Raw genomic sequence first — 22,693 nt, 5'->3', positions numbered from 1 at the left:
TTCATCCACAGCGCCTGAATGAAACGAGCTTCTTATCCACTGTGCTCAAGCTTTAAAGTAATGTTGTCCACTTGGCCTTATTTTATGTGACGGTTGTGATAACACACACACACACTAGTACTCTACTTCACTTGTGATTTAGAGACAGCCAAACTGGGCATTTACTTCCAGCTAAGCGGTGTCTTATATTACATCTACATTAAATGCCAGTAAAAGCTGCGGCTGCCTGTTTCCTTTATAAATAAGCCTCCTCACACTGTAAACCCTTCAGACTCCTCTGACCCTCGCTGATTGGCTGACCTGTGACGCTTACAGTTAGAAAATGACAACAGCACAGACAGGTGAGAGATGAAGAGTAGGTGTGGGAGAGGGGCTTGTGAACAGTTCAGCACTGATAGACTGCATCATCTGATGATATTTTTAGATCATGATGGAGGTCAAGGGAAGTGGGTTTGTGTGTATGTCCAAAACACTGGACGCAAGAGGCATGTTTCATAAAGGTGATGGAAGAGAAAGGTAACAATGATTGAAGTAGACCACAGAAGGTTTATAATTGTGGACCTCCATGCTTCAGTTGGCACTCAAAGGGGTCACACGTTTTATTAGGAAATGTATAGTCGTAGTTAAAATAATTGAGTTATATTCACATTCACCCCTGTACAGTTGTCAACTAATTATCGAAACCATTTTCAGTGATCATGGTACAACAGATAAAAAGCCTTGTCTAGTCATGAATCAATGTCAATAACTCCATTAAAACAGTCATGTCAGTCAGTCACTGTCATTATTTGTATTTCCCCACCTTTTGATCAGTTAGAGGCTGCATGCAGATGTGTGTTTCATCTGTCGGTCTTTTCAAACTATCCACTGCACGTGGGCTCTAAACTCAGCGTGCACATACACTGCAGCCATGAATATATTGGCAGTGATGGAAGGACTGCAGCTGTATATCATCTCCCTTTTCAACATGATAGTCTATGGGAATTGTTTCGCTTTTGGAGCCACCCCCAGAGGCTGTAGGAGGAACTGCAGATTTCTGTACTACTGCTGTTTGGTCTTCATTTCTCATGTCTGAAGGATGCCACTGCAGTTACAGTCAGTTATTGTGTTTTTGTCCTAAGTGAGAAATTATACAGCAGCATTCATTCCCAGGTCAAATGGGTATGGAAACCACAGCTTATTTATAGGCTCCAGCTAGGGATGTAAACAGGTAAAAGGAAGGAAGGAAGGAAGGAAGTAAAGAATATTAAATATGAACTACCATACCATAATCACTGATGTCAGTGATGTAGTCACCCCCTCATGTTCAGTCCCTTTGCTGTAATTTCCTGTGAACCCAAGTACCCAAAGTAGTGGACACTGTACTGTTTCTGGTACACTGCTGAGACTGTCAAAACACCTTCTTCGCTCTCTCACACACAAACCAACTCTCTGCTGTGTGTCTCTTTCTCTTTCAGATTGTTGAGCAAGGAAAGAATGCAAAGAGCTACCACTACATCCTGGCCAACCTGGTAAGGTCTCATCATGGTGCCACTTCTGTAGTCTTTAAGTCTATTTAGATTTCTCACTGTGCATACTGAATTTGTATTGCTATTAAATATATATACCATGTGATTACAGACTTTACTGCAAATGTAATAATTTAGCGTGAAACTATATGGTTTTAGGTTTTTTTTCAGGTTTTTTTTAACCTGTGACAGTCAGAGACACAGAAATCTGCGCAGACTCGCAGTGACAGAAAAAGGTCAGGCAGCCAATGTATGAGAGCATATATCCATTAGCTCTCTTTGTCTGCTGACATTTTCTCAGTGCAAAGACTGCTGCAGTGCTCGCCAAATGCAACCAAATGAAGAGAAAACAGAAGCTGTGGTAATAACAACATTAATATGCAGCTGCTGGCTTGAATCATTTTCCACTGCTGGGCCTTTTTAGATTGCTTCAATCTCCCTTGTCTGGCCAGATTTAATTTTAAATGATAAGGCTCGGACAGTAATAACATCTGATACGCCAAGTGGCCCAAGTCATGTATAATGGGTCCATTAAACGGTTTGTACAAAAAAAAAGAAGACTTTCTATGTCCTTGCACCTTTTTTAGACTTGTGCTAATTCATTTACTTGTGTGTACTTGTGCCCTTGTGTATGTGAATAAGTAAGTACTTTCTGTTGGAAATACTGTACCTCCCTCCGTGACCAGTGTTAGCAAGAGGCTAGTTTCTATAGTAACCTCTCCAGCTCGCTGCACAGCATTAGCTCACTCACGGAGCAGAAAAAAGACACAATTCTGTCTGTTCAGCTGAGAAATTTGGACACCTGGCAACACATAGAGTACATTAGGGAGACTGTGAAGATGGGAGCACACAGGCTGAACGCCGGCTCGCATTTGTCTCCAGGAGCTCTAAACTACCACAGCAACATATCCCATTCATGTCCCTGTCCCAGAGGACGGACTCCCATCCCAACGGACACGACCCACATTATTCCTAAAAAAACTGCCAGTCTTTAGTTTGAACTAGTGTTTTAACTGTTTTGGCAGAATTGTAAAGAACTTCTGTCCAGTCAGCATCCAGCCCTCTTCATTTGTCTTCATTTATTTAGTATGTGTTTGTGTGGTTATGAAGATCAAAGTAAGTAAACAAGTGAGAGTTTGAGACAGATATGTGGCAAAGGGAGAGAGCCAAAGCTTCAAATGGCATGAAACAAATAACATCCGAACAAAGAAAGAGCATCGAACGCTGTGTGTCGTCAGACGGGGGCCATGTTGAGCAGGAGGCGTTTCTTCAACGCACCTTTTTCTCCTCATCAGTGAAAACTTTGCTTTTAAACCATAGACAAATCACACACAAATCTTTGTCTCCACTCCCACCCATTCCCTCTTCACTGCCACTTCTTCTCCCCACGCTGACAGGCAGCCTGCTGAGAGACAGAGACTGCCTCTCCCACTCTCTGCCTTTCTGGAAAAGCCTCCTCTGCATAATAGTCAGAAGGAAAAAAAAAATACAAGTATGAGATACCATTACGTTAAATCGCTTCTCTCTCCATTCTGCTTTGCCTGAGGCATGCCTGGCATTGTTCACTGTAGCCTATAAGGTTTTGATCCTGCCATTGTTAACAGTAGCCCATGAGGACTCAGTCTGTCACAGATTAGCTGCTGCCATGAAATGAGGTTTTCTGTTCTCTTTCTCACTACGCTTGTCCCTTAGGAAAGGGAATGATGAAGTTTGTACAATAGGATAACTTCAGACAGATTTTGTATTTCTACGGTGTGATTCACCCTTTAACAACATTAATATTAATGCAGTAAATTCAGTGGAGTTGATCTTTAATATTTGTTTGTTTCAGTCAGTTCTGACCAATTCAGCGCAGTGCTTCTCTTCCGTTGATTTACTTGAATCATTTGGGTATGATAGAGTGGAGGGAAAAGGATCCTCAACACACATCTGTCACTCTACATCATGTCACTTTAGCAAAAGCAAATTTTAGGTTTCTGGCAAACTGGTGTGATTCATCTTTGGCAGTATTAGTGTAAGTTACATATTCAGATACAGTTTATTTTTGTGGTGGATCTCTTGTTTAGACTACTGGAAACCTTTGGGAAAAACAACAGATTTATGTGCTGCAGGCACTGTAGAATGTTAAAAATGTGCATCTGGGAAACATCATTGGACCGTTACTAACTAACCAACCATGACCTTGCTGCAAGTCTGCCACCAATTCTTTAAACATAAATAACTCCGCTATGTTCGCTCACAAGTGGCCAAGACAAAGCATGTGTGAACCAATGACCTGGAAATCTCTTAGGCTTAAGCATCAATTTGATAGACAATGTGGTTCTGCCTCTGCCAGTCGTACAAAAGTGAGGTCAAAATATCTCACTTATGAGCATAAAAGATGCCATCTTGGAGCAAAGAGAATGAGTGTTTTGTGTGATTTGTGGGCTTTTATGGTTCAGTGTCCACAGTCCTAAATTCCTTATAAGAAATGGATGTATAATGTATGTCTCTGTGACCTCTGTGCTCTGTCTCAGGGTTTCTTGGACATTGACCTGACAGACCTGAGGAAAGGCGGCGCCAACATCACCGGATTCCAACTGGTCAACAACTCAGAGCCGAGTGTCAGCCGCGTCGTCCAGCAGTGGATGGAGTTCGATAATAAAGACTCCAAAGTGCCCAAGACCGGACTCAAAGTATTACTCCTTTACTTTTTTGACTATTTTAATTTGAAAAGAGTTACCTGATATTGTGTTTTGAGTTGGGGTTTCATCTGCCAGGACGTTTGTTATTCTGCCCTGTCCGTCGGTTTAATGAAGGGATTTTGATTAAAGGTCTTATCAGAGTTTGGTGATTTATATCTGGGATTTGTGCTGTTGAATTATTATCGATCTCTAATCTCCAAACAGCTGAGATTGATTCTAATTTCAAACCTATTATAACGGTAAATCCTCCATTTCTACACTAAACCCTCTTGAGTTTTTTTTTTTTAATTATCTTTTCTCTCTTTGCAGTACACCGGCGCTCTGACATATGACGGCGTGAAAGTCATGTCCACAGCCTTCCAGAACTTAAGGAGACAGAGGATAGATATCTCTCGCAGAGGTAACGCTGGAGAGTGTCTTGCCAACCCACCAGCTCCCTGGGGACAAGGCATAGACATCCAGAGAGCCTTGCAGCAGGTCTGTGCACACAGAAACACACACACACATGATCATACAAAGACCCAACCACACACACACACAGACGGACAAATTCTTGAGTGGCACATTGGCTAACAGCTCCTGAGTTGGGGCTGGCTGAACAAATTAGGTCTCATTCTGTCATGTAAAGTTCACATTAAGTCATAGGAGAGCTCTCCAGTATCAAATGTGACATCATGGCTAGTAAACAAAACCTCTGCAGGCAATATTACTCTCAGACGTGATTGTCATGGAATATGACATCAGCAATTGAGTTTAGATGCGTAATATTTGATGCAAATGGAAATGGTGGACCGGCTGTGAGACTTCATTGCTTTACACACACACACACACACACATACAGTGCATACACTTTCACACAGGCGTGCATGTCTGTTGAGGAAAAATTATTTTCGTTACTTTTAGAATTATGTTTGAAAAAAAGAGAGAAAACAGTAGATAAGTCCAAGCATGTAAAGTGTGTGGAGGCATAATGAATGCACTGTGTCTGTGAGGGCATATGTAAAATTGTGTGTGTTTGTGTGCGTGTATGTGCATAGCCCGAGGCTCTGTCTGCAGAGTGGCTGTGCAGAGGCCTGCTCAGAGTCAATCTAGCCATCTGCCTGCGGATAGACTGGAGATTGAAGCCGTGTTCGCTCAATTAATTCCATCACACAGCCAAGACAAACATACTGCACTGTACACATACACGCACACCGTCTGTCATTCACCTCCGCAGGGACCCAGGCACTGTGGACTTACACAAATGAATGCTACGCAAACACATGCAAGATATGCTTAACGTGCATTGCGTGCAGCCGTGACATGCGATGGCTACAAACATGAAGAGCGCGGTCTGTGTTGATATCATGCTTCACACGAGCCATTATTTACCCATCTGCCAGCTGAGTCGGAGCGTCTAAATTACTGATGCAATATCTGTGACTCAATTGCAGGTCCGTATAGATGGATTGACTGGTCACATTCAATTCAATGAGAAAGGTCGCAGAACCAACTACACTGTTAGTGTCATGGAGCTGGACCCCTCTGGACCCAAGAAGGTAAGCCTGAAGCTTCAGTTTACGATGTTTATTCTTGCACAAGGAAAGTGCCCACAAGCTTGTTGTTTTAATAGACCTGTTGCTCTTTTTTTAACCTCACACAGGACTGAAGTCCAAAGTTGGTGTTTTGTTTGTTTTTAGAATACTATACTCAATAATGTGAGATATGAAGTTAGATATTTCTGTGCCTCTACGCTGGCTACAGCTCTAACCAGAGGCATTATTTATAACTCTACAATAATGTGTACAAATGCAAACTGAAACTGGAAATATGTTTTGCTTCCAGTAATCCGCGTTCCTTAGAAAAGCCATATAGTGAGGAGAACTACAATAAAATGCACTGACAGCAAAGATGCATAGATGGTTATTGCCTTTTGGATAAATACTAAAATAGTAATCCAAAATGGGACAGTTTTTTTTATCTAGTCTCATATACTTAAGTCATGTAGAGTAGGATCTACCCACCTAACCAGAGTAAGTCAGATAAAATGTGACAAAGCTGTGAGTTGAATACAATAAATACAGGCCCTACGTTGTAACAAATTCTTAGGTCGGCTACTGGAATGAAGATGAGAAGTACGTGACCACGGCCAGCTTCATGAGAGGCAGCAACGACACTTACGGACTGCAGAACAGAACCTACATAGTCACCACTATCCTGGTAAGTCAGAGTAACCAAACAGAGGGATGGAGAGATTTTTAGGGGGGAGGGGGAGGTGAGACAGAGAGAGTCAGGGTAAGATTTTTCATTTTCTTTTATGATAGAGTTCCTAAAGGTTTACTCCCCTGAAAGAATTCAGTAGACATCTGTGATTATATCACTTCCTTTACTTTGCCAAAAATGTTCTGCTAAGTCCGACTGACTGTTGCCTGCTCAGACTCTATTTATAAGGACTTACTTCACACAATAAAATGAAAAAAAGTATAATTACACAATTGCCTGTCTAGTTTGCAAGCATTAGGGTTATGAAATGCATCAGAAGTGTGTCCTTCATTTCTCTCTTCTTTATTTGGCTCGGATGTCACCACCATGACTTGTTGAGGTTGTATTAAGAGCCCTGGCCTACATACACAGATAGAGGTGCTGTGAGGTCGCTAGCTTGAGAGGAGAGAAAAGATTGAATCTGATCAACTCTCATGGCAGCCAGGTTATCATGACTTTTTCTCAAAAGAAAGAAGTATCTCTGACAATAGCTAGCTGAAATATAGTGGAGGATAATAAAGATGGTAAGTATATCCCTGGAGGTACAGGATGTTCTCAAGAGTCTGTAGCTTGTCGAAAATGTAATTTCACAGAATACCCCATGTCTATAGACTGATGTCTTTGGTACTTCTGGAATTTTTTTTTTTCAAGTGGGAATACCTTTTATTTCCAGCTTTCACCTGTGCCAGCTGATTTCATTGGTATCAGTCAATGTATTGATAAAATACATGGGGGGAAAACAATAGCTGATATTATTACTGCTGTTACATTAAGCCTTTAGACTCAATGGCGATAAAGGATTTCTACTTCCCTTTAGAGGCATTTCACTGTATGGCTGATAAGACGAGGTGGAGGCAAAGAGACAGTGTTAAATAATAGAAAATAAAAAGACAGGCAGACTCCAATCTTTGCAAGCTTTCATGTTGTAGCATCAGCTGAAAACAGGTGGAAACACAACAGTATCATGACAAACTTTAAGCCATTTTTAGGATATAGATAATTAGTTCAGTGGCAATGGCAAGCAAACAGGACACATTGCACTGCTCTCTGTTTTAAAACCCTGCTTTGTATAATGTATGAATACTCCCAAGCTATGGTAACATTTTCAATGCACAAAAAAAGATAAAATGCAAAACTTAGCATGAAGTCGATTGTCCATCACATTAAAAAAGCTCATGAAAATCCTTACTTAAGCCCAAAAGTTGCAGTCTCCTGAGCAAAAGTCCCAAAATAACTCTCTCTGACATAATCTCCTATCAGTGTCCTCTTTTCTAAGAAGATAAATTGGCTTTCTGTCTTGGAACCTCAGTGAAGAGATAAGGTGTGAGCAGCAGTGGAGTTTTTTTTTTTTACACCTAATAACTTTTGTGTTCACTGATTTGTTCCATGAGGGAGGGTGTTGTTCTGCCATTGGGAAGATATGGGTTCTTCACGACAACCCCTGCTGTCCAAGCCTGTGTGCACAGACTTGGCACAGAGATCCGGTGGAATGAAGCAGAACTAGTTTATTAGAACATTTGGTATCTTTAGCCGTTTGTCATTTTGGCTTTAGACTTAAAACACCAATGATAGGAAATACGTGGTTTAGATTTTAAAATGCTAGAAGTTTGTTATAAACTGTTGCTTACTAATGAGGAAAAACTTTTATATTATATTTTATTTTGTCATTTTCCATGAGTTGCATGTTATCATGCACACAAATGCTCTTGTGCACATGGATGTGTGTGTCTGCATTGTAATTAACACAGCTGAGTGGATCTCAGTAGAATTGCTGGAGGTCAATGGGGCTGAGTCCTACTGGACTGACTGTATGCTATGCCATGTGTCTTTGTGTGTGTGTGTGTGTGTGTGGGCACATGCTCGTGTGTGTGACTGCGGGAGCATACCCTGTGAATTTTCTGCACGCCAGAGCTTTCTCCCCCCGCTGTCTCCCTCGGGTGCCATTTGTCTACTAGTGGGCCTCAGGTTATGTGTAACAATGATTACCTTCACCTCAACCATAAAGAGCAGAAAGCTGTAACACACAGAGTCAAACCCCATCCATCTGTGGACCCTGATGAAACATGGTGGCAGGATTTGCTCAGCTCAGCAAAGCCTCCGCTAAAAAAAAAAAAACAGTCACACATAACAACCAGTGGGAATTTAGGCCTTCCTGTGTGCTGGTGGACAGTTCAGACTGAGATGACTGGAATTATGTATGAAATCTGTTTTTTTTCCTGGTAAGTAAGTAAAGCGGTGCCCCAGGTGTCATGTCAGCTGTAATTTTCCAGAGCAGACAATCAGTGTGAGATGTACAAATGTCAGTATAACAAGAGTGCCAGCCTGGCCCCGGAGCACAGGTCAGCCAGGCTTACACACATACACACTGACTCACATCTTCTTCATTTCAGATCAGATTTCTCCTCAGCATTAATAATCCCTCTGCCTCTTACCTTGCAGCATGCCACATGTTATCAACACTCCTTTCAATGTGGCTTTGCTGTCATAATAATTATACTCATGCACCTTTTGTGTGTGAATTATACACCACACCTTCCATGAACAAAGACTAAATAATTTCATATGATTATCTTTTCTTTTCAACCTTCATACCAACAATTATATTTGGACGGTATTTTTTTTCTTAAGACCTCAGCTCAATATAAAGGTGTAATGAATCGTGTTGGAGTACAAAATGTGTCTATAAGCTCTCTATTACAATAAAAAAAACACCTGCTAAAACTTTATCGTCATCCATAAATGCTGTCTCGGACTTAATTATCTCAGAAAACTGTTTTGTTGTAAAAGTAATGTCATCTACTTACAGTCGCCACAGTCATTATGGAGAAATGATGGGGATATGCTTAATTTATTCAAAATGTTTTCGAACTTTTAACACCTAAAGAGCTGTAACTGAATGACGGCGGTGCTTCTACATTCAACAGGAGTCTCCATATGTGATGCTGAAGAAGAACCATGAGCAGCTTGTGGGGAATGATAAGTACGAGGGCTACATTGTTGAGCTGGCTGCAGAGATAGCCAAGCATGTGGGCTACCAGTATAAACTGAAGATCGTCTCAGATGGCAAATACGGAGCCAGAGATCCCGACACCAAGATGTGGAATGGCATGGTTGGAGAGCTGGTGTATGGGGTAAGTCAAAAGGGATTCTTTCTAGATTTATTCCCCATTCAAAGCTCATAAATAGAAATCCCGTGTCTGTCCTCAGAAAGCAGACGTGGCCGTGGCCCCGCTCACCATCACCCTGGTCCGTGAAGAAGTGATCGACTTCTCCAAGCCCTTCATGTCCCTTGGTATCTCCATCATGATCAAGAAGCCCACCAAATCCAAACCGGGCGTGTTTTCCTTTCTGGACCCACTGGCTTATGAGATCTGGATGTGCATTGTGTTTGCCTACATTGGCGTCAGCGTTGTCCTCTTCCTCGTCAGCCGATTCAGCCCTTACGAGTGGCACGCCGAGGACTACGAGGAGGGGGCTGAGCCTCAGACACCCACTCAAGCAGCGGCCTCCAACGGGGTGCAGCAGGGTCAGACGCCGGCGCAGCAGAACACCAACCAGCAGAGCCCAGAGCAGACCAATGAGTTTGGCATTTTCAATTCCCTTTGGTTTTCCCTTGGCGCCTTCATGCAGCAGGGCTGTGACATCTCCCCACGGTAAGACAATGATTTTTTATGCTTTGAGCTTTTCTTTGTTGATGCACAAAGAGAGAGTGCGCCACCTACGTACTTTATATTTCTGCCTGCCACACCAACACTTACTTTCATCGTGCTGTCCTTGCTTTTTTTATTCAACTCAGCTGGGCTTTGTTTGTTGAGATTTTGTTTGTTGCCCGTCACAGAATGCAATTCTAAAAGTTTGATGAAGAGCAGCAGAGGGAGTTTATGATGTGGTCATGTTGCACACTGCTGTGTTTTTGTTCTGCTTATGGTGCTATAAACATGCCATGAACTCACAGGAGTTTAAAAACTCATTGCTTTGTTGCTTCATTCCAACATGTAAAAGACTTCAAACCAAAATCTATCAGAGCGTTTGTCAGTGTCCGTCAATCTGCATCCCTGTGGTGATCGGTGCTATTGATTTGTGGGTAAATATCAGACTCCTGAAAGACTGTAATGAGGGATCCTACTATTGAGTGGTATGTGCTGGTTCCCCTTAAGTGTTCTCATGAGCTGTGGTATGAAACCATTCTCAAAAGGTCACCAATTAAAAATCTCATTAAGTGTCTGAAATTAGAGGCACTGAGGTCGACTTTCTGAGCTTTCCAGAGGGACTAGCAGGAGGAGATGAGAGTTAATCTCGGTATTATCAGTGTGAGCTCTGAACCAACTTAGATGGGTTAGGTCATATGCGGACAGTGCTTCCTGTCTCCTTAAACATTAGGGTATACATACAGTAAGAAGAAGAAGAGGATCTTTATTGTCATGTTAATAACTTCGATAGGAGGAGGAGCGGCATTCAGGAAAATTAAACTCAACTTAACACAACCTTATTTATAAAGCATTTTAAAAACAACCTTGTTGACCAAAGTGCTGTACACCTGTATGAGTACATATAAAACACATAAAAATGTAAAACAACGTAAAAACAATGTAACATTAACAGCCAACATCTCAAACTGACTTAAAAGCCAAAGAGGAAAAAATGTGTTTTTTTAAGACAGTCAGCCTGCCTGATGTGCAAAGGCTACTTGTTCCATAGTCTTGGGGCAGTGACTGAAAAAGCACGATGACCTCTCAGTTTCCTCTTTGTCTTAGGAACAACTAAAAGAGACAGATCTGCCGACCTGAGGGAGCGTACACCTGAAGCAGGTTGGACAGATACTGTGGGACGAGGCCATGGAGACATTTAAAAACAAATGAATTTTAAAATCACTGTGGATATGCACCAGGAGCCAATGAATTGGTAAAATCTAAAATAATATAGAGTGAGTTCAGAAATGTCATGGCTTTGGGGAAGAAACTTAACTCTATTTCTTCTGACTTTGATATACCGGTAACATGTGGAAACCAGCATGTGATTTGTCCTTAGTGATGTTTTTGGCCTTACTGAGGCAGCGGGAAGTATAAATGTCCCTAAGAGAGGGGAGGGCATCCCACAATCTTCACAGTCTAAGTTTATGTATGCCCAAAATGTCTTGGAATACTTCCTGTACAGATAGAGTGGTGGTTGCTGTTGCTTTAACGGGTAATTGTAAGCATGTTGTCATAGAAACTAAGGTCTTTTTTTATATAAATATGTATGATGTGTGAGCATGGACGTTGTTTGTCTTCATATGGTGGACCTCATGGACTAGTGAAGTGGATATACCTCCTCTCATATTGGAACTAGAGTCTGCACACCAGTGGAGGTCAAGACGTGAAGGAGCGTCATTATGTGCCACGACAGCACTTGAATACTTCCATGTTGAGCGGTGTGCTCAACTATGTGTGCTCCCTCAACTACTAGCCTAGCCTGACTGCTGCATTCACTGTTGATTGTGATATTACTTCCTACTTTTATATTCAAACAATAACTCATTTTTATACAACTGTATCCACAAAATGAACATTGACTTCAGATTAGCGTGATTAGAACTAGCCATAAACCATCTCTGGAAAGGAAGGTTTATTACCTATACAGCAGCCAGCCACCAGAAGGCAATCCAGATGTTTTAGCCCCACTTTTGTGGAGCTGTCATGTCATAAACGCTTATATGTCTCTGGTTGTTATAGTGTGCTGCATGTTGCCACACTTGTCAGTGTGAATACACTCCTCAGATGTTTCCTGGACAGAAATGAGACCAGACTGAGTGGATAAAAATTATAGCTGCGTGGAACATTCCATTTTTATCTTGGATTGAATCTTGTGACATTTACAACATGTATTTTCAATTTGGTCTTACCTCTGACAAATATGAAAAGGGGAAAATATATCTGCACCTACAGGCCTGTGTGTGTGGCCACATAGGTGCTCAGCGGTACATGATGCAGAAACTGAATCCCTCCTCCCACGGGCCTTCACCTGACATTTACTGTTTTCTGCCTGGAGACTCTGCTGTGCTTGATGCAGGATGAAGCCTATTGTCCAAGCATTCCTCTCATACAGGCAGAAAATGCATCTGCAATAACTATTGATTTCCTTGAACGCCACACAGGGAGAGAGAGAATGTCACCATGCTTCCTCAGATTTTGTCCCTTCCATTTGAATTCTGCTTTCTGTGTGTGTGTGTGTTTGTCAGTGTATGTGTGTTTGACCGCATGGGTTCATGAATATTTGTACAGTATTTGCATTTTGTTTGCCTAGGGGGAAAGCGGTCTTGGATGATGCAAGACCTGTCACTGACCGGGACTAGACAAGAAAAACAGATCACTCCTGTGCTTGCGGCACATTCAGTTGATGCCTCTTACCGTAAAGAAATTAACCATTTTAATGGTGTATTATATCTTTATCATAATCGCTGGCCTAAAATTCAGATAGCACTGAAAAAAAAGGGTGATATCTTTTTAAATTATGCAGATTGTTGACATTTCTATGTTCACCTTGAAACTGGTTTTGGGTGCCACAGAGTTTTCTCGGCGTTGCCAATGAGGTTAGCGGCTCTTATCCTCCGAGGAGTTGAGTTAAACATCTTTCTTTGTCTCACAGTGTTCTTTCAAGGTGACTCTGCCCATATTTGCATCTTTGTACAACCTTCTTGGGAATCATGACAATAAAAAAAAAAGAATCTAAAAGCCACCATGTGTCGTTTAGAGAGTGGAGCAGTACCCGGCGTAGTGAACAGCAGGGTGTCTGCTTGGTGTCTTGAAAACCAACACAGTGAATGTTTCACCCCACTGAATACCGCCCTGAAGGAAACATCTTCCCCTTGAAAATTTGGGTGACCTAGTTGCTCTAGTTAGCACAGCAAGTGTTCACACACGGAGGTGCATGTTGATGTATCTCCTAAAGCATTATGAGTTCCTCTGCAGGATTTAAAAGGACGTGTTTTGTCAGATAAAAGCAATCGCAGCTTACTCCTAACATAACACAGGGTTTCACACACGAGTACCATTGAATTTGGGAGTTTTCCAAAAATGCTTTTACCATAATATTTTTGTGCTTGTTTATGTGTGCTCATTATCTGTCTGCCTATTTATACACGTTGTTTTAACCCATTTCCAAGTATGTAATTGGGCTTGATGACGTAGTTTAAAGTGTTAACAAAAAAAATAAAATGTAGCAGCATTAAACTAAATAGGCCACACAAGCTGCAACATTAAATAAGTACTAGCAGCAAAGATCATTTTAGCTTAAAAATATACATTTTGAAAACGTTAAGACGTTAAGTGTCCTTTAAAATTAGTATGCCCAAGCTACCCAAGCTAACAACAAGCCCAGCTAGTTATGTAGTGTGTGCATGCTAAGCTAAACTACAGTATATGTAAGAACAGAGCTTAATGACATCAATAAATAAACATTTTATAGTAATTAGACATCATTATTACTAAACCAATTGTCCGATTTAATTCATATATAATTAAAATAAACCTGTCAGCGTACTGTCTTTCAATAAAGCGTTTGAATCCTGAATGGCACTAATTGACAGATTCCTGCTCTGTTTCATGCTGGTCTCTTAGGTAACAGTTTATATCATATTTGCATAATTCAGCCTTGTGCTCTTCTACTGCTTTTATTTCCTAAATATTAGATAACAGAAACATGCAAAAGACATTTTGCTCCTGAAATAGCTGACATTTAATAGCAGATACTCGTAGATTTCACTTCACCTTTATCACTAGTAGGTGAAAACAGAATGTTCTGGAGGAGCATTCAGCTCTGAAGCATGCGGCCTGAAGTACTTCACTTCTTGTGGTTCTCCATTTAATCAGACAAAAGGCCAAGGAACAACACTGATGATGCTCTCTTTCCTGGATTAATCAGTGGGCGTGTTTAATTTCCCTGCTGCTTGTCTGTGTGTGTCTGTGTGTGTGTGGTTGTGTTAAAAGCAGAACAAATTGCAGTTTTCTTTGTCTGCTGCCTAACAGTATCTCTCTGTATCTGTCTAAAATCCCCCGTTTTGAGTGTCAGTGTTTATGGTGTATGTGTATACATGCTTGTATTCATCTCCTGATGTGATGCATGAATGTGTACAGTACGTCATTGTGTGTGTGTGTGTGTGTGTGTTAGCCGCAGCGCTCTCACTGCTATTTATTCTCTGTGAGACCTTGTTTACTGTGCTCTTTCTAAATGTCAGCACTGTCAGTCAGGCCCTCCCATAAGCCCCAGTCTGTGCTGTTGGGTCGTCCCTGCGTTTATCTCTGCAGACAGGTGGATTCTGAGAGTGACCCCAACAAACACACACACACATAAACACCCCTCCATTCGTCCATCTATTCTCCATTTACCTCCTCTCCCATCACCTTTTCCTGCACCCATACCGTCTCATCTCTCTTTGCTTTAGAGGTCTCTCACAATCTTTCCTTTTGGTTAAGAATTTATCATGTGTAGCTGCTTCTCCTCTCATCTCGTGGTTTCACTGATGCTTTGTGTTTCATCTGCGAAACCCCCCCCACCCCCCTACCCCCCTCTGTTCGGAAAAACAGAAACTGATTTATCTTTCTTTATCAGTAATACGATGCTTTGTTTGGCTTTTTACTCCAGTAGTCAGAATGAGAATATTTGATCACAGCTGTACAGTTTCTAAAGCATGTTCAGATGTTTGTTTTTTTTAGTTTGAGCTCAGATTTCAAAAAAATGGGCAATATTTAAAAAAAATGTAATGTTTTTTTGCAACTATTTCATTTAGATATTGCAAAAGCCAAAGCAATGTATCTGAAGCAGATACAGTAAAACAGGGTAAGTGATCATTATGAAACACTGCAAAGGCATTACACTATGTAGCATGTTGGATGTGGTCCAACATATAGTGTGCATCCTGCATGCCCTGGCAAACATTTTCCTTATGAACCTTGCCAAGTGGGAGCACCAAAGTGGAAAAAGAACTTGAGGAAAATGTTGCGGGTTCAGGATGCTTCTCTGCTAAATGTGTTTTGAGATGTCTGTGTCTGATGTGTGCGCAGGTGTGTTTGTGCGCAGGTGTGTGTGTGCAGGTGTGTGTGTCTGAAGTGCATGAACCTGTGGAGTTGTCTCCGCTCCTCAGCGCCTGTGTTGCTCCTGTTACATGATTGTAGACTGAAATAAATCAGCTCTGTCACTCACACCCTGCCTGCCACAGCAGCAATTTCTCAGCCTGGCGGTCAGAATCGTTCAATAATGGATCGTGTATGTGGTGTATTATGGTAACCCGGGGAGGGTCACTATTTCTAGGTCGGAGTTTTTTGTCACACAGTTACAGCTTTTTTTTTTGCGGTGCTAAACAGGAGAGGGCAAAAACATTGGTGCCTCCATGTACATATATTTAGGTTATTTGAGGAATCCTTGCTTTGCTTTTTCTACATTACATATTTTATGATGACTTCTTATGTGAAAACATAATACATACAGATACTGTACCGTAGATGTATATCGTGTATCGTAGATGTGTGTTATCATTCCCTATGATTGTGTTAACTAGCTTCTGCTAGCATTAGCTAACTTTTTTGAGCACAAATTTATCAATTAGCAGATTAAAGACATAATTTACAGGAATCTGACTTGAAAACAATCCGATGGAAGTATTCTTTCTACTGCAAGAGCAAACCTAGTTAATCTGAGACATGTGGAACACCTTCCAACTTCACAGGCATGTATCGGACACACACTGCATCTTTCTTCGTGATGGAATAAAGAACATTAGTGACCTACATTTCACTCACAAAATAACTGATGAAGCCAGCAATGCTTCATATTCTGTATGTGCAAGGGGCTTGGACAAAGAGGAAAAGAACAGTTTAGTAAGGAAGTGTAGATTCTGCCTATTTTTAGTCATTTTTACTTGTTGATGCAGTGTGTGTGAATGTTGTTTTTTTACCTTGTTGTGTTGCAGATGTTTCCCTACTTGGGGAAACCAAGCCCTCTCAGGGAGGATCCAAGTGTTGTGATCAAAGTAATGATCGATCCTGCGGACAGATGAGTTAGACATCCCGCTGCATTGTTGTTGCTATGACAAACTACAAGAAATTAGATTATGTTACACACTACTGAGTTACATAATTGAGGAGTTAGCAAGCAGTTGGGGAAATATGGTTAGAGGGGATGATTTATTCATTAATTAGATGGTTCAGTTTAGTTCACGGCAAACTTATGTTTTATTTATCTGGAGATCGCATGAAGGCAACTTTTGATCATATATGCATGCACACTCAGAAACGATTGAGACACACACACACACTCCCGCAGGATCTGGGGTATCAGACTTTGTACGCAGACAAAGACGCCATCCCCTCAGAGGCAAACGCTGTCCCATCAGCCACTCTGAGGCACACACATGTTTCCAGATGCAGAGATGATTTTCGCTGTAATCAAGCTGTGCCTGTATATGATATCTTTTCTGCAGCCATGAATTATACACCAAATCCCAAGGCCACATGGGAAATCTACCTGGACCAGCAGTTTGACTGGAAAGATGTGATGTTCAGTAGTGGCTTATCAGTCAGACCTCTGTCTGCTGTGAGCTGAAAAGAGGCCTAATGGGAGTTTTCGCTCTGTAACAGCAATCCTAACCTACTATAGGTGTGGATGCCCTTATAGAGAGTGAAAGAGGCAGAGAGAGGAGGAGGAGGAGGAGGAGGAGGAGGAGTGAGATGACTAAAGTCTCTCTCATCTCAGCTGTACTGTTTGGAGTGCAGTGTGCTGCCATGGCAACCCATAAAGAGACACAAATTTTAATTTTTTTTCAGAGCAATGCAGCTTCACATTTGGTGTCTGACAAACTACACATTGACGGCTCATGCATGACATCTCTTTGCGTTACTACACAGACAGGATTAATGCACTAAATGTCAGTTTAAACATGCTTTGACACTATTGATTGATATCTGCATTTGGAATCCGTTTTTTTTGTATTTGTTTTTTTTTTTTTGCTAAAGTGACTAAGAGGGTTTGCGTATGTGTGTGGGCGCATAGCAAGCACTCTCACAGATTGCCAGCACTGACTTATCTCAGGTTACATGAGGCTAGGACAGCAGCCATGATATCAGTCAGTACACACATCATGTCCCTTTTTTTCTTTTCTTTTACTCCATGCTTTAAGCTTGCATGTTAGATTGGCCTCGGAGATGAAAGTGCTCTAAAATAATGCAGTCTAACTATTGAGAGACCATCAAAACAAAAGCAAAAGAAAATCTGTGACTTAAAAGCAATAATTGGCTGTAGCGTGTTCTCATCCCCCCCAGAGCCTCGTTTAGCAATATCCAGACAGAATCAAGTGGTAAAATAAAACACTAAAAGCATCAGATGTGCAAAGAGTGTCTGTTGTTTTCTGCAGCTTAGCATACACTAAAAGCAGCATGTGCTGTACATCAAACCAATAAGCCAATTTGCTGTGCCTGCGCTGAGCTTAGTTCAGCCTTTTGCATGTGGTTTCAGGAACCACAGTGACCTATATGGAGGCAGAATTACATAAAGAAAGGTAATCATGTTCATAAATACTTTATTCTGGTTAATTATCCTGACATGCACCGTTTATCATGCATGGTTTTAACAGCCTTGGCCTTAACAGTTTTTTTTGCTGAGGACACTTTGGGGAATCAAAAGCTTAATAAAACTTTTATCAACTCCTAAATTTTACAAGCAGCTGAGGCAGTCGAGGAAATGCTAATTAACAAACGCCCTGTGATATAATGTTAAGTCAACAAGAGAGAGGGCCCAATGGAATGCAGCCTATTTCACATGATATTTTGGACTTTTATTTTGAAGGAAATACATTCATAGGGGAATGCTGTCTGATGCAGTCTAAATATAAATACATTGTGTAATATTTTTTTGTATTCATATCCCTGTCATCATTTTCACATCCATTGAGTTGTGTTTGTGAAGGACATTTCCTCCAATTCACCACAGCAGGGGCTGATTAGTCAGCAGCACGCTGAACTCCCTGACACATAAGATTCTCCTGTCACAATGAAGTGTTTATTGCATGGGGATACCTCTGTCTGTGTCAGCTGTATCTGTAGGCTGCTCTTAGGATTTGTTACATCTGTCTCATACAGTATACATCTAAGAGGAGTATCCAGACACATGGGGAGTGGCTCTGCCCAGTCATTAGGAACATACAGCTGTCTTACTGATTTTTAAGGAAAAACCGAAGAGTGCAGGAGAAAAGTCCTTTTCCATCCCTGATTTGTCTTAGAATCACACCATAATTAGAGACCATTTTCTTTCTCATTTAAACCTCTGTAATTCCTAATCCATTGTAATGTGGCCATTACTGCCTCATTTTTTACACTTGCTAAAGTCATTAGTCATCACTAATTACCATATCGAAAAGAGGAGGCCAGCCAGGGGAATTCTAATGAGAGTTTAGTGCTATAGCAGATTCCCATGGAGCTGTGGGTAGAAATCATATAGCAAAGGATCAGAGCTCTGGATCTGAGATGGTGCAGTGTGTGTTGCTTGTCATAATGTCCATGTGGGACAAAAGAAATCTTAGTCTTATTTTGCAGCAAGTGATCAATGTTTCTGTAAGAACAAAACGAAATGACACTTAGGTGTTTATTTTGGATTAGAAGGTGTGAAACTTTGAAGTTTAGCAGCTTGATCCTGTCATTCAACGTGATCATGTCATTGAGTATGTGTAACTGTAACCTTTGATATACAAATGAGCGAGCCATATAAAACTTCCAACACCGTGCACAGTGATGCCGTGACGCTGTAAACATGTTTATTTCTGTTCTGAAGCTCTAACACGGAGGTCTATGCTTCAAGAGTGGCTGCACAAGGAGCTGCAATTTTCAGCACTTCTGCATTTATCCCATAGATTGCCACTTGTGAACAGCCTGTTGTCTCTCTGCCTTAATCCTTCAAGTTTCATCTCTCATTTGATTTAGCTCCTCATCTTCGGACTTTGAATGAGTGAAAGAAGAGCACAGACAGAAGCACAAACACAGACATCTCTCACATGATGAAAAAGTGTTGTAAAAAAAGCAGGTTCTGTGTTGGAGCTCGTTACTCAGAGGGTCTTGGAGTGCCTTGAGAAGCCGTGTAATGGCAGCCTTCCTGGTTTGAATCCTGTGCAGTGGCCGATAGCATCCTTCACTCTGTCTCTTCATTTTATGTGACTCCCACACTACTTTAAAGATGCAGAATTCATTAAAGGCAAAATGTTGAAATACCTGAGAGATTTGAAAACAGTAAGCCAGATATAGGGTAGACTTTACATTAAGGTTTTAATTAGTAATTATGTGACAAAATTACTAAACAGCAAAATGCAATTCATGCCTGTCACCTTACCATTTCATTCATCATTAAAGCCTAATGATATGCAGACCTAGTTGTATTGTTTTCCTCTCACTGCCGGTGCTATTGCTGCTCCCATTAACGTTCCTTCTCCTCTATGCAATGCGATAAAAGAGGCAGGGTGAATAATTGATTAATCATCGCCTTAACAAGACTATGAAATTACAGTGCTACTTGGAAGATTTCCTTTACTGTAATCAGACAGCTTAGTTAATGTTTTACCGAGGCACCAATGTTGGCTGCTGTGCAATAATGTATGAGGAGCGGAAAAGGAAGCTCAAAGGAAAGCAGTTCAAAAGGAAACAAACAGAGACAAACAGGTCTGTGTTTGCTAGTCGCTCTGCTCAACTAGGGAGGAGGACTGCTGCAGGAGACCCAACACACACCCACACACACATAGTCCCCTTTCTGCTCGTCCCAGTCACACTGCAAATGGTGACCCCGTTGTTCTCCTGCACGCTGTCATCAGGAAGGCAGCGTATGTATATCTGTGTGTGTGTGTGTGTGTGTGTGTGTGCATGCATACTTGAATGTGTCTGTGCCAAGGTGTAGGCTATTGTTGTCTTGGCCCAAAACAAACCCCTGTCAGCCCCCCCAGCACATGAAGAGACAGGCACAGCGGAGACATGGGGCAGATGGAGAGGAAGAAAAAAAAAGAGAGAGAGAGAGAGAAACGAGAGAGGAGCAGAAGATAGGGAGAGAAAGGCAGGCGAACAAAAAAGGGCGACCGAAGGGGATGGATTAGACAGCTGTTTACTGCCATCTCTGGAGGCTAGAAGCAGTCAAAGCGAAGGAGTTTGTCTGCCTCCGGTACTATCCAGATTACTTTTCATCTGTGCCATTCTTTCCCTCTGTCCCCATCTCTCCCCCACTTGTATCACTGTTTCAGCTGAACACAACACACTCCTGCTCTCTTTTCCCTAAATCCCTTCTCTGTTCTTAGGTGTTTTTCACAGAACTTCCTCTTCTTACGGCACGATGACTGTTGAGGAATTAAGAAGTAAATTGAGCAGCACTATATATTATCAGATGATAGCTTATTGCAAGGTGTGGATCCTGGCAAATTACTATTTACAAATGTAGTTCTAACATTCAAGCACTTATTTGAAAACAAACTGAATATTAAATGACCTTTTGACCTTTTAACATATTCATACTCATATTAAATTTTGTGTTCTCATGTAAAAGGAGATCAATTATACATTTCTCTTTACATGCTTGTGTAGCTCCAACTCTCTGAGTGATTATGTTTTTTTGTGGCATTTCTGTTTTAAGTAACTTATAAGTACAAGTCAGCACTGCTGGAAGAAATCAGCCTCTGTGTCATCTGCTACCTCAGTCCTCACAATCTAACATGGTAACACGAGTCCTCATCTAAAAGCATGGTGAAGAAGTGGGCTGCTGATTTGAAATGAGACAGAGAGAGCCTGGAAGATGACCCCCGTCCTGGAAGGCCAGTCACTGTCACCACACATGAGAGCATTAACAAGATCCATGACATGATTTTGACAGCTCATTAAATAACAAATCAGCACATCGCCACAGAGCTGAGTGTCTCCCAGGAACGCATGCTTGCGGTCATCCGCAAAAAACTCCAAAGACCCGTGGTGTGGAGCAGATACAGCTGTCCAGGGATATTTTTGGGGTACATCTAAGAGATTTCTCCACCAACCTGTAGCTATGGATGAGACAAAACAAACTCCAGCACTCGAGAAAGCCAAATCTGTGACATCTGGAGGCAAGGCCATAGACCATTAGGAAAATGGTCACACTTTTACCGGGGCATATTACACTGATCTCTTGAAGCTTCAGTGTGAGAAGCTGACAAAACCTGGATTATGCTCCCGCCCACAAGTTCACAGAATCCTTTAATGTGAGTTTGAGCTCCTCCAGCACCCACCATATTCACCTGTCTAGCTTGACACTCAGACTACATGCTCCCCAAAATTAAGCTGATGTTTTTAGTGCTGTTTGCTTTCTGTTTAAATGGACTGATGCAGTCTGTTTTGATCCGACTGTCCAAGGCTGAAATGATGCAGGGGGTTCCTGTCCCTAGTTTGTGAGTGCTTTTGCCGCAATACTAAATATTCAAAGAAAATGCATGTTGCTTACTTTCTGTTGCAGTGAAAGCTCTAACCGTACCAATTTGAGCAGTGATCAGTGAACAAGTCAAAACACACACTCACTCTCTGCAGACAGCTCCGCATTCTCCCGACTGATTTTCAAAGGCTTCTGTGTTTGCTCTCCGCTCGTTCCGTGGCTGCTCTTTCATCATCCTCCCGTCATCTCAAAAGCATCTTAAATGATTATGTTTTAGCTTCTCTCTCTCTCTCTCTCTCTCTCTTTCCCCCCCCCCCCATACTTAATCTCGCCTTCATGTTCACGCTCCATTTGGCTTGACGGTACAAAGGTGAATCATGAAAGCCTTTTTTGTTTCAGATTTGTGTCATTTTCATTGCGTAAGCTTCGCCACTCTATGCCTCAGCGCTTGTCGGGGACCGATGTGTAACGCAACATGATTTTCTGCTGTTGCTGTTCAAGCTGGCTTTCTGTTGAAGGAAAGAGACGTAAAAAGAGGAAAGACGAGGATTTGACTTGGGTGGTGGGGTTGTTTTGTTTATTTATTTGTTTATCTGTTTTGAAAGTGCAATTACAGCATTGGCTAAGTGTTCTCTTCTGCCCATTAATCCCCAACAATTAGCGGACGTGGTTGCATATAACATATTGACAACTATCTTGAAGTGGAGATTAATTTGACAGGCAGGAAGCTGAGTGGGCCTTTGTGGAACGGGTTATCTTTCCTCAGCAGACTGGGCTAAGCTCTCCAAGCTTGGTGGGACGATGAGCGTGTGAGTGCAGAAACCGAGTGTGATGCAATATAGGTCATTTGGATAGTGTGAACATGGC

The 22,693-nt window shown here is 41.6% G+C and overlaps 1 protein-coding gene across 1 annotated transcript in view; it reads left to right on the top strand.

Moving 5' to 3' along the window:
• Positions 1 to 22,693, top strand: part of gria1a (glutamate receptor, ionotropic, AMPA 1a) — a 55,668-nt gene that overhangs the window by 22,467 nt on the left and 10,508 nt on the right. Inside the window, exons 5-11 of the mRNA XM_028415519.1 lie at positions 1,458 to 1,511; positions 4,025 to 4,183; positions 4,502 to 4,669; positions 5,626 to 5,730; positions 6,281 to 6,391; positions 9,358 to 9,564; positions 9,641 to 10,086. Coding sequence (XP_028271320.1) covers positions 1,458 to 1,511; positions 4,025 to 4,183; positions 4,502 to 4,669; positions 5,626 to 5,730; positions 6,281 to 6,391; positions 9,358 to 9,564; positions 9,641 to 10,086 — 1,250 coding nt within the window. The remainder of the gene's footprint in view (positions 1 to 1,457; positions 1,512 to 4,024; positions 4,184 to 4,501; positions 4,670 to 5,625; positions 5,731 to 6,280; positions 6,392 to 9,357; positions 9,565 to 9,640; positions 10,087 to 22,693) is intronic.

This window comes from Parambassis ranga, chromosome 10, assembly GCF_900634625.1.
Source record: "Parambassis ranga chromosome 10, fParRan2.1, whole genome shotgun sequence".
Taxonomy (NCBI): domain Eukaryota; kingdom Metazoa; phylum Chordata; class Actinopteri; family Ambassidae; genus Parambassis; species Parambassis ranga.
This window is presented reverse-complemented; position numbering and strand designations above follow the sequence as displayed.